General features: G+C 42.5%; 1 protein-coding gene across 7 annotated transcripts in view; it reads right to left on the bottom strand.

The window, feature by feature from the left end:
• The window catches only part of ATRN (attractin), a 178,617-nt gene extending 168,520 nt beyond the window's left edge, over positions 1 to 10,097 (bottom strand). For 5 of the 7 annotated variants that reach the window (XM_032604136.1, XM_032604137.1, XM_032604139.1 and 2 more), the window contains exon 1: positions 9,574 to 10,097. In XM_032604136.1, coding sequence (XP_032460027.1) covers positions 9,574 to 9,956 — 383 coding nt within the window. In that variant the 5' untranslated portion in view covers positions 9,957 to 10,097. The remainder of the gene's footprint in view (positions 1 to 9,573) is intronic. The other 2 variants (XM_032604140.1, XM_032604142.1) reach the window with 2 other exon arrangements.
• Positions 10,098 to 12,835: the final 2,738 nt, after the last annotated feature.

The raw sequence follows: 12,835 nt of genomic DNA, 5'->3' as shown, positions 1-12,835 counted from the left end.
AAAGAATCCTCAACATCATTAATCATTAGAGAAATGCAAATCAAAACTACAATGAGATCTCTTCTCTCACTGGTCAGAATGGCCATCATCAAAAAATCTAGAAACAATAAATTCTGGAGAAGGTGTGGAGAAAAGGGAACACTCTTGCACTGTTGGTGGGAATGTGAATTGGTACAGCACTATGGAGGACAGTATGGAGGTTCCTTAAAAAACTACAAATAGAACTACCATATGACCCAGCAATCCCACTACTGGGCATATACCCTAAGAAAACCATAATTCAAAAAGAGTCATGTACCAAAATGTTCATTGCATCTCTATTTACAATAGCCAGGAGATGGAAACAACCTAAGTGTCCATCATCGGATGAATGGATAAAGAAGATGTGGCACATATATACAATGGAATATTACTCAGCCATAAAAAGAAACAAAATTGAGTTATTTGTCGTGAGGTGGATGGAGCTAGAGTCTGTCACACAGAGTGAAGTCAGTCAGAAAGAGAAAGACAAATACCGTATGCTAACACATATATTATGGAATCTAAGAAAAAGAAATGTCATGAAGAACCTAGGGGTAAGACAGAAATAAAGACACAGACCTACTAGGGAATGGACTTGAGGATATGCGGAGGGGGAAGGGTAAGCTGTGACAAAGTGAGAGAGTGGCATGGGCATATATACACTACCAAACGTAAAATAGATAGCTAGTGGGAAGCAGCTGCATAGCACAGGGAGATCAGCTCAGTGCTTTGTGAGCACCCAGAGGGGTGGGACAGGGAGTGTGGGAGAAAGGGAGACGCAAGAGGGAAGAGATATGGGAGAAAAAAGAAAAATCCTTGTATAACTTTGCAAGATGTCTCCAGTATTTCAAAAACCAATGTGAAAGGGGAAAATTAAGTGAGAATTACAGCCAGTTTGGCCTTTTCATTCAATTTTGAAAAACGATCCACACAGGAAGTATGCTATTTGCAAAGGAATGCTTACATACAGCTGAAAACCACTATCATTTAGAAACAAAACACAAAAAAATTCTAAGAAATAATTTTTAAAGCACAAATGCATGAATAAGAAACATGAGGACAGGAAAGTTGTCTATTTCTATAGTATAAAGCAGAGCCAAATACAGTCTCTATTTTAATATATATTCGATCCCCAAACTAAATGTCACTTTTTATTTGTGTATAAATAATGCTTCTCCTTACTCAATTAATTTAAAATACATTAAACAACATGTGCCCACATGTTAAAGAGGGAAAAGAAATTTTTCTTTTTATATTGTGAATATTACAAATTGTATTCAAAATGTATGTTATAATGTTTAATAGGAAATTACTTTTTACTATTTAAAATCACCTTATCAAAAATAGGATACATTTTTTAATGTGTAATTAAGATAGTCCACAAGATTATACATTTTTGTGAAAGGATTTGTGAATCAAAAAATATAGGAAACACTGGTCAAGAGGTTACTTTTGTGTCCCTTAACAGCACCTGACACAATTTCAGCCTCTAATGTTTATAGGCTTATTAATAAACAAATTAGAAAAACCTTAATTAGAATGCAAAAAGTACCAAGAGGAATTAATTGGAAAATTCATTCAACTTAATAACTGTACACCGTTAATGTCAAATTCTAAAACAATAAAGAGGCAATTCAGCCATAACTAAAATTGACTTCTATAAGTGAAAGAGAATTCTAGATAAGTAAACACGTAAATAAATAGCCTGAATTAAGCTTCACTCAAAATGTACTTGAAAAAACAGAAAACTTAAAGAATTAAAAACTGAAAGGATGAAATCGAACCAGGGTCTCATGTGTTAAAAGAAAAGCAGTTAAAGGGATATGACATCAATAAAAGGAGGAGAAAGAAAAAAGCAAGGTAAATAAAAGAAATTCACCCTAAGGAGGAAAAATTAGAAAAAGTCAGGCTAACAATAAAGGGCCAGCTTGAAAGTATAGGGAGAAAAGGAAAAATGGAAGGAAGAAAGCAACAAAACGAAGGATTAGATTAGTATATAATATATGAATAAGGGGCAGTTTTGCCACCATGTATTTGGGAAATCACAGAAATAGTAAAGAGTATAAATGAGAAACAAGTTTCATAATAGGTTAGTGGCTGATAAATTTCTAGATACAATCATTAGGGAAAATACAACCACAGTTTCATTTCAGTTTTAGGAACAAGATTGTATTTAAAGAGAAAAACCAATATGATTTCTGTTCAACCACGCTAACAGGTACCTACTTCTATATTTAATTCTCAAGATAAAGATAACCTACAAATTTATTAAATAAGTTAATCACAATTAGTAAAAACTGTTTTGATCATAAACATACTCTGCTTTTTTCCTATATATTTATCTGTCTTCTATACTGTAGTAAATAAAATGCATTTCCCTATCTTGGGAACCTTTCACAGAGGTAAAGTTTAAATGTCAGATACCTGCTTTCAAACATATTAGGCAATTATATTAAGACATTCATGCTAAATTTTTCTTTTTACTCAATAAACATATTTTTACCTTTTCATCTAAGTAAACTCTTCCAGGAATCAGCCAAAAGCTTGAAAGGACTGTTATGTATTTTATATAAAGTTTCCACCCAAAATAACATAAATTCACACAACATAAGCACATATTTTGTTGATTCTTCCCATAATCCTCTCTTTTTTCCCTGTCACATATCAAGGGATGAATAACTGCCATTCAATGACTTGGCTCTCAACACAGAACAGTCTTCACTGCAGTAACCTCAACATTCCACATAGTGGGTCCCTCATGGAGTAAATTTCTGATAAACTGGGGGACCAGCATCTCATTACATGATACGATATTTTCCAGACCATTCCCAATTTTCATCATCAACACTTACTGAGGTATTCACCAAACAACAGGTTCTAAGAATAGGCAGCGATGTCACTGTCCTCACCTGCCCGGTACTGGCCCCACTTTCTGGTGACAGTGTGTTTTCTGTTTTCCTTCCCCTTTCTCAGTCCTTCCATCTATGGAGTTGGACCCTCATCCCCCAGCTCCAGAGAGGTACTCAACTCAGGTATGATCAGTCAGAACATTCCCAGGACACTAGCCACAGTGACTGCTTCAGTAAAGGACAAGGGACCAACCAGTGAGACTCTCACTCTTCCTTATCTGTTACACGCTGCTAAGGAAAAGTTACTCTTTTCCAGTTTGATTTAGCTCCTGGAGACATCACATGTAGAGAGCCTGCCTGAAAGTGAGCCCAGTAAAGAGAGAAGGAGAGAGACCAACTGGTCACCTGGATCTACCCACATATGAAGCCAACAATATCCCCTGGACTTTTCTGTCACATAAACCAATAAATCTCTCCCATGTTTTTCTCTTAAGCTTGTCTAAGTTGGGCATCTGTCACTAAAAGAACTTTGATAGAAATTGTATCCAATACAATTTACAAATAGAGTGACAATTAATGAGCCTCTGAATATGAAACTAGATAAAAAGAGCTGAAGTACAGGGCAGTGAGAACAGCCTGATTCTGAGCTGGAAATTGGCAATCCCAGTTATGCAGTATCAAAGAAACAAGTTAAAACTACTGCCCGCGGTAACAGGGTTTGGATCATGTGCCCAACATGATTGTAACATTGGGAGATTCGGTATTAAAAAGTCAGTAATTTAGACCATGTTATCAATTCCAAGAGGATAAGACCCAGGTAGGGGTAAAACAGGTGAAGGGGATTAAGAGTTACAAACAGCCAATTATAAAATAAATAAGCCACAGGGATGTAATATACAGCATAAGGAATATGGTCAATAATACTACAGTAATTTTGTATGGGAACAGATAGTTACTAAACTTATCATGGTGATCATTTCATAATGTATGCAAATGTCAGATCACTATGTAGTACACCTGAAACTAACATAATATTGTACATAAATTGTATTTCAATCAAAAAACAAAAACAGGTAATTCCCTGGTGGTCCAGTGGTTAGGACTCTGTGCTTTCAGGGCACGGGTTCGAACCCTGGTCAGGGAATTAAGATCCTGCAAGCTGTGCAGCACGGCCAAAATAAATAAAATAATAAAATAAAACAAAATAAAATACAAAAACAAAACAAGAGGATAAGGCCCAAACTCCTTGGTATGGAGTTTAATGATCTGGCCCTAGGTCCCTCTGTATGTTAGGAAGGTTTCTGAGCAAGACAGTGATACATGTTCTCAGGGGATTATATGACACAGGGTAGAATGTATTCTGGAGGTGCAAGAAACCAGCCAGGGTGCAACAGAGGCAGGTCAGCAATAAGGTGAAGGGCCAGGTGCACTAGGATGGCAGCAGAAGAATGGAAAGGAACACATTTCTAAGACTTTAGAGAAGGGAGAACAAACAGAAGGAGCAAAAGATTACTCCTAAGTTTTGACCTTTGGTTATCCAAAGTAGAATTTGCTACTGAAATAAGGAAGTACAAAGGAAAACACTATTTTTTTCAATGAGGATAAGAAGTTTGGTCTTCGATGTGGCTTAGTATGAGGTGGACAGCACAACATCCCAATAAAGATGCCCAGCAAACAGTGGAAGACAAGACAATGAAATTCAGGAGAAATAAAAGGACAAAAGACAAACACAGCAGTCATATAGGTACAGATGACTTTTTTTTTAAGTCATAAAGAATATATAGCAGAACTTCATTCCTTCATTCAACGACAGTCATTGAGCACTATGTCTCAGCCACTGCTCTAGGCTCTGGGAATATAACAGTGAGCAAAACAGATAAAAATTCCTGCCTCATGGAGCTTATATTCTACTGGGAAAAACAGACAAGTCTAAATTTGATTCATGAACATAAATTTAGGGCTTCAGGTTAATACTTCTTAGTAATTACTGTAAGCAAAATAAGTATTTATTTTACCTTCTTTTATCAAATTTTATTTTCCAGAATTTTCACTTCACTAGTTAGAAAAACATATTTATGTCCTCAGGCCAGTAGCCAGACAGATTCAAGTAAATTAAGATTTTTTTTTTTTATGCTAGCTTTCCTATTGTAACAAACCTATTTTCCCTCCTTTGTTTCTCAGAGTGTTGGGATTATGTCAGCCCTTCCAAATAATGTCCATAAAGGATGACTAGACTCAGAAAAAATGAGAGGCCAAATGGTATAAAGGAAAGCACATGTTTGGGAATTAGACAAGGCCTGAGTTCAAATCTCAATTTTTCACAAGTTGTGTAACCTTGGGCAAGTTACTCTGTATCTCCAAGCTTCGGTTTACCCAACTGTGAAATGGGAATAACTTCACTCTAAGGATTAAAAAGAATAATTTCTAAAAGGCCCTTGACACAACACCTGGAAAAAATGGAGAAATGCTAGAAAAATGGAAGCAGCTACTGCTGCAACTATTACTACTACTATTACTGCAATGTGCTGTGCACAAAACAAATGCTGAATAAATGCCTTTCTTTTTCTTCTATAGACAGTATTAATATCATGGGCAACTATAAGGCTCTAATTCAGCAAGGTTACTGTATTCTAACCTCCCAGAAGTTGTATACAAGAACTTAAAAGAATTAAATGCATATTAATTTCATAAATGAGCTTAACATCTTTATTTTCTAACTTAATGTGATATATTTATCCTCCAAACAAAAGTTTCGATGGCGATATCACAAGTAGAAAAAACATGATTACTGAATCACATAAAAATGAATGGAACTGGCATTGCTTTAGAAATCATCCACCAAAGATTTCATAGTTATTTTTATTAAACTGACACCATTAACTTTATCCTCTGTAATTAATCATTTCTATAGTATCTTACATTTGGAAAAAAAATTAAGTGATTTTCTAACTATAACCACACAACAATCCAAATTGTAAACAACACCCTCAGAGTTGTCCTGAAGATTAAATGGCACAATATACATGAAAATGCCTGATCCAGTCCATGGCATGTAGTATGGACTCAGTATGATAACTTTAGTGAAATCTAACCCTCTTATTATCCTACGTTCCTTTCAATTAATGAAAAGGACCTTATAACAGCAATTGTAACACAGGATTTATGGAACTAAAAGGCTTAAAAATCACACCAACCTAATGCTGACCCAAACCAGAAAGGTATTCATTCTAATGTCTCGAAGTTTAATAACAAAGAGGTTTGTAAGTTAAATCAAGACACATACCAACACATAATGAAAACCAACATTTCACTCTTCCCCTAAAAAATCCTACAACTAAAAATTTAATGAAAGGTTTTTTTAAAAGCCTAGAAATATAAGTTCCTCTTACTTTCACTTTTTTAAAATATTGCTTCTTTTTTTTTAAGATTTATTATTTATTTATCTTTGGCTGCATCGGGTCTTAGTTGCAGCACGCAGGATCTTCGCTGAGGCATGTGGGATCTTTTGTTGGGCACACGGGCTTCACTCTAGTTGTGGTGTGTGGGTTTTCTCTCTCTAGTTGTGGTGTGCAGGTTCCAGAGCGCGTGGGCTCTGTAGTTTGCGGCATGCAGGCTCTCTAGTTGAGGTTTGCGAGCTCAGTAGTTGTGGTGTGGGCTTAGTTGCCCGTGGCATGGGGGAATCTTAGTTCCCTGACCAGGGATCGAACCTGCGTCCCCTGCATTGGAAGGTGGATTCTTTACCACTGGACCACCAGGGAAGTCCCTTACTTTCCTTTTTTTAAAATGCAAATTCGAGAATCCCACAAAATATAATGAAATTATCAGAATAAAGGTCATAACTCTTTGCCCAGGAAAGAGCACTGACACCAGCTGGAACTGGCTCAAGTGGAGTGTCCACAACAACCAGGGGTGCCCCTTCACTCACGGATGACACCATTTGAGACAACCAGTGTCAGGACTGGATGTTCCCTCTAACAAGTAGCTTTTCTCCAATCCTCTGGACTGTCCACATGGACACTTGGACCTGCTTTCTCTATATGCAGATGACTCCAATACTTACACCTGTCCCACAAGGTAGAAACCCTGTAAACACTCCAATCTCAGTATGTGCAAAATTAAACATCTCAAATCTGCTCCTCCTGTGTCCCTGTGTCTGTTAATGGTAACACCGTCAATCACCTAAGATAGGATCTAGTTTTCTTTCCTTCACCATCCCCCTCTCTCTTCCCAAGAGCAAGCCAGTTTCAAAGAAAGATCTGTCATTCACCTCTACAATACCACCGAGCACCTAACCCTGCCTCCATTCCCACAGCTTATCTCAAGTTCTCGTTACTGCTGTCCTGACCCATGTCAACAGTTCCAATCTAGTTGCCCACCATCTCTCATGCTTAAAGTGAGTCCACCTTCTGTGAACATTACAGACAGACTGATCTAGCTATATATATCCCTCCCCACCCTGTGGGCCCCCACAGTCTACTAAGGCATCCCAGATTTTCAGAACTTGAAGAACTCTCCTCTGACCCAACCATCCATTCACTTGATCGTGGAAGTTCCTCAAATTCAAAATGGTCTGGCCCCATCTTCAAAGGCCATTCCTGCTCCGGCGCCAATCTAAAAGCCTGTAATGTCATGAAAACAAGATTAACTATGCTATTCTACTGCTCACAGGCTAAAGGTCAAAATTCTCAACCCAACCAACAGGGCTTCACAAGGCCCGGCTCCTATCTCACCAGTCTTGCTCCCCTTTGCTCTCTCTGCTCCAGCCACCTGGCTTTCTATCCATCCTGCCATGATCCCTCTCATCTCCAAGCCTCTGTACATACTGGACCCTTAGCACCCCACCTCCCATGTAGGTGGTGGCATTTCACCCTTCAGATCTCAACTCAAAAGCCACTTATTCAGACACTAACCTTACCTTTCCAAACTAAATCAAGTCCTCCGTTTGCCCCCTCCTATTCACTTCCATAGCTTTAAGAAAAATCATAAGAAATTGATTACTGTTCCCAAGCTAGAATGTAAGCTCCGTAAGAGCAGGACTGTGTCTGTCTCGTTAACCACTGTAATCTCATAACCCAACCCAGAGTAGCCCTCAACAAGTTTGTGTAGATTAATGTAGTTCATAAACCAGAACCACATTACCCAGAACCCTAAGTAAAGGTACAAGGCTAGCCCTACAGTACACTAGTCTTGAAATCACTTGCTTTCTCCATAACGACAAAGAGCTCAGCTCTTCAACGTTCTTCGTGTTCCCTTGAAGATCTGACATTACGTGAGTCTATAATTCTACGGTTCCAAACTTCTCTCTCGCAATTCTCTTCTATACACCCTGGCACTAGCAATACTTTACTTTCTGGTCTCCACAATTTTGTTTGCATCCTTTGTTCCATCTGAAATTTTTTTCCCAGTGCCACACTTCCAAATCCTACTATCCTCAAGTACTCAAATCCAACGTCACCTCCTCCTCAAAATATCCCTGTACCCCCTCAGCTAGTCACACCCTCTCTGCCCCTGAATTCCCACAGGTTCTCCCTTACCTCATTCAGGTCTCAGATCAAATGTCACTTCAAATGAGTGCCTTCTCCTAAAGTTACCAACTGGTTATAATTGTCTATCAGGCCATCCTGACTTACCTTCTTGACAGCACTTACCATTACCTAAAATTATTTGTTCTTTTCTTTCACTTATTTATTTACTTCTTGTCTGTCTCCCCACTAGAATGTAAGATCTATGAGAGCAGGGTCCCTGTCTGTCTTGTTCTTCATATTTCCCCACTCTTCCCTATCTGACATCAAAAAAATTCAGTAAATATCTGCCAAAAGCATGAATGACTCTGTAGCCCTTATGATTATGGTTATCTATGTACAAATCTTTCGCTAGCTATATTCCAAACTTCTTGTGGACTAGGCCAAAGTCTGGCTAATCTATTTGTTTGTATTATCCAGAAATCCTTGCACAACTAAAGCAAGTAATAGTTAACTACTAATTAATTAATGAATGATCTCTCCAAGAGGTACTGCCCTGAACCAGGCCAACTCAGAACTCCATATTCTCCAGAAACCAGGGCAAACAGGAACCTCCTTCGATGCCCTCTCCATGACAGACCTTGTTCCAATACGCCCCCTCCAGTGAGCTTCCAAAAGCTAGTTTCTTCACTTTCCTTTAGCCAATAACCGATGGTTCTTCTATCTCTAATATCTCACAATCCTACCCTTTTCCCTTCTATCTCCAGACAACGAATCTCTCCCAGGGCCCTATTTCTTCGGAGTACCCCACATCTCCAATCAGTCCAGGAACTCATCAGGCTCTAGAGAACGAGGGGATGTTCCAAAGAAGTGTTTAAGGAAGACTGGCTCTCTCACCTTTTCTTTTATACCTCGTTTTTCCAAAAGAGGCCCAGTTTCAGAGACTGGCTTTGAAACTCTTCGGGATCCTAAGCTTTCGTCCCATGTAGTCCGCCGCGCCCAAACCCCTTTGGGGTGCCCCCACCCTTGCCTCGAACCTTTTCAACTTCTCTTACAGGAAGACCCCAGACCAGAGACGATGATCTCCCAGGAAGCAAATGGTCCTCAAACACCATGGGGCGGCCCTATCCCCCCCACTTTCTGTCGGGCAGCCGCCTCCGGCCTGGGGCCGTCTCGAGCGGCCCTTAAGCCTCGGCCTCTGGCTGAGCCCTACCCTCCGACACCCCCCCCACACCACTCACCTGAAGCGGCCCCCGCAGTGCTGGCATTGCTCGCCCACCCAGCCGGCGGGGCAGAGGCACTGGCCAGTGCCAGGATTGCAGCGGCCGCCGTTGACACAGGGCCGGTCGCACTCCTTGGCCTCTGCTGCGGCTGAGCCCGACACCGCCGTCGAGGCCGCCGCGGCCTCAGCCGCCCAGGGAAGCAGCAGCAGCGGCGGGAGCAGCAGCAACAGCAGCAGCCGCCGCCGCCGCCGTGGGAGGCGCAGCCGGGTCCCCAGCCCTGGCCTCCCAGCCCTGGTCGCGTCCCAGTCCCGGCACCGCCTGCTGTTCCTGCTCCCGGGCGCTGGCGTCGCCACCGTCCTCCTCCTCAGCCTCGCCTCAGTCGCCGCCGCCGCCGCCACCATCTTCCCGGGGCTGAGACGGCGCCCCACGAACACATATACACACACACACACACACTCACACACACACACACACACACAAACGCGCGCGCGCGCGCGCACACCACAGGGCACCACCGGCTCTCCTTCGCCTGGCCGTGCGGGGCGGGGCTGTGCGGACGGTGGCTCGGGCGGTCAATCCTGAGGGCGGGGCCGGAGCTGCGCGGGAGGAGGGGGTCGGCGCATGCGTGCGTGGGCGGGGCACGCGGCCCTGGAGGCAGACCTCTAACGCGGATCCTGCGCTAAGGCGAGGCCTTTCCGACCTCTAACTAAGCGCCCTAGTGCTCTAGTTTTATCCCTTAGCCCGGCGAGGCAGCCCCTGCGTAGCGGTCCTGAAGCACCCTTTTCCCGTTCGCTGCCTCGGATCCGGTCCCTCTGCTAACCAAGCCGGCAGAGTTGAGCGCTGCGGTCCCGAAGACCCCGGCGCCGGTCATCGCTCTACCCCAACTCTCGCTGCGGGGCAGAAAGGGCCCAGGAGTCAGCGTCGTGGTGTGACGCTAAGTGCGGTACTGTAGCAGTGCTGACTTTGAGCTTCTGCTTTGTCCACTGTAGTATAGGGTTAACGAAATAACACCTGTGTTAAGAACCTAGCGCATTGGCTATGCTCAATAAATGCCTAGAACTGAAGACACAGTGCGCCTCCCTTGATACAGGCTGATTAAGTAGCAGACCAGACCACACACCTTTAATCCTGTACAGGAAGTTTGAGGTTACCTTGCTCCCCGCTATTTGCCCTCCAATCATCTCTGAAGAAAGGGCAGCATAAAATTAGGGACATAAAATTAGGAGCATCCCCCCTCTCCACCCCTCACACACAGTTCTGCCCCTGGAGCCCTTCTTGTCAGGTAGTTTGTTACTTTGGTGCCCCCCAGTGAAACATGCCTCCTGACAGTACAACCTTGTGTGCTCCCTGACCCTGGAATCTGGACAGACCTGTGACTCGATTTAACTGAAGAAGAATGTGGGGCAAGTGATGGTGTGCCAGTTCCAGTTCTGAGCCTTTAAGAACAACCTAGGAATCTTGATTTTGAGCTCTTGATAGTCCTGAGCTGCAGCTGCTCTTCCACCTTGCTGCAGAGAGACCACATGGAGGAAAAGTAGGAACCCAGTTATCACCAAGAACTGAGATCCCAGACACAAGAACCTGGTGGACCCATCCCAGCTGAGGGACAAAGTCACTGAGGGAAGAAGCCATTGTTCCAGCCATCTCAGCCGTTCCACATTATGTAGAACAGAGAGAAGTCTTTCCTACTATGCCTTATCCAAAATCCTGAGAAATTATAAACTGGCTGCTGTTTTAAGCCTCCAAGTTTTAGAGAGGTTTGTTACTCACCAATAGATAACCAGAACATTGTCTGACATAAGCCTTGTGGTGGGATGAATATTCCCATGGCAGCTATCTCATAGTTTGGGCACCTTGCAGTCCGTGGGAAACAAAGAAAGGCCCTCATGTACCTGTGAAGCTTCTCTTCACAGAGCACAGAATTCTAAAATTCTACGATGTACCTCATACCCAGGTCCTGACCTTCTTCATTCTGCATCCCCTTAAGCCTGCTGAAGCTGAACTGCACAACAGCCAGCTCTCCACCCACACATCCCTCCTATTCCTACGTGAAACCCGTTGTTCAGCCTAGGCCCTAGCACTGGCATTCTGGTTTGCAGGTTATGTTTTGCTACAGTTTCCTACATGGCGATGTGCAGGATGAGACAGGAAAATGGAAGACATGGCCCTACCATGGGACAGGCTGACATGGAGCCATGCTCTGGCCTCAGGAGGCACTGCTCCTCCAGGCCAGAAGTGGAACCAGCCTATTCCACCACTCCCCAGAGCAAAACTGAGCTCAGGCTGTGAAGTTTCACGTGACTTTACCAACACCTGAGGTTAACAGGAAATGGCTCGCATCTACACAGCAGCAGTATGGCTGCTCTCCAAAGCTCTCAAACCTTGCTGCAGCAAACATTCTTTTTCTTACTTCTTTAACCTACTCTCTTCTCTGATTCTTTTTCCTTAGCCTTCAAACATGCTCAAATTATCTTGTCCTTAAAAAACAAAATCTTTTCTTGTGACGGGAAGTATTGATATTTTCTTTCTCCTTTACTGTTGTTGTCAGAGTCCACTACACTTTCTGTTTCTGTATGGTGCATTAAAGATGGCTACAAATTCTTTTACACTATTTATGTGGGGAGGTGGGGACTAACCCCCCCACTCCTTGAATCTGGGGTGGCTTTAATGATTTGTTTAACCAGTAGACTATGATGGAAGTGATGTGTTGAGACTTTTGAGTCTAGGTCATAGGAAGTTTTGCAGCTTCCTCCTGAGTGTCTTGGAACACTTGCACTGGGGAAATCCAGCTGCCTTAAAAGAAGTCTAGCTACTCTAAGACTGCCATGCTGTGAGGAAGCCAGCCTACAGCCATTTAAGTCTTCCAAGTTGAGGCCCCAGACATTCATGAAGCAGAGGGGTATCATCTCTGCTGAACCCACCCCAAATTACAGGTACACGAGCAAAATAAATAAGTGTACTTTTTAAGGCACTAAATTTGTTACACAGCAATAGATTACCAGAATACTGTGTAACTTGCTTCCACCAAGAACAAGTCTTGTGAGGTAAACTTGATTAAGAATTGATCAAGAATGGCTGTATAATTATGTATACAAATATCATGTATAGCTAGTCATCTGTATATAATATTAAGTGGGTTCTGGTATAATATCCAGTCACTCCTAACAAAAGGGATCACTGCAGCTCTGGAAGCACTTCTGTTGGACTCCTTATTCCTTATCACCAAGGTACTGTGGCTGTTCTACCTGAAATCCCATGCCACCTGTTTCTCCACTAGTCC

This window comes from Phocoena sinus, chromosome 15, assembly GCF_008692025.1.
Source record: "Phocoena sinus isolate mPhoSin1 chromosome 15, mPhoSin1.pri, whole genome shotgun sequence".
NCBI classification, from domain to species: domain Eukaryota; kingdom Metazoa; phylum Chordata; class Mammalia; order Artiodactyla; family Phocoenidae; genus Phocoena; species Phocoena sinus.
This window is presented reverse-complemented; position numbering and strand designations above follow the sequence as displayed.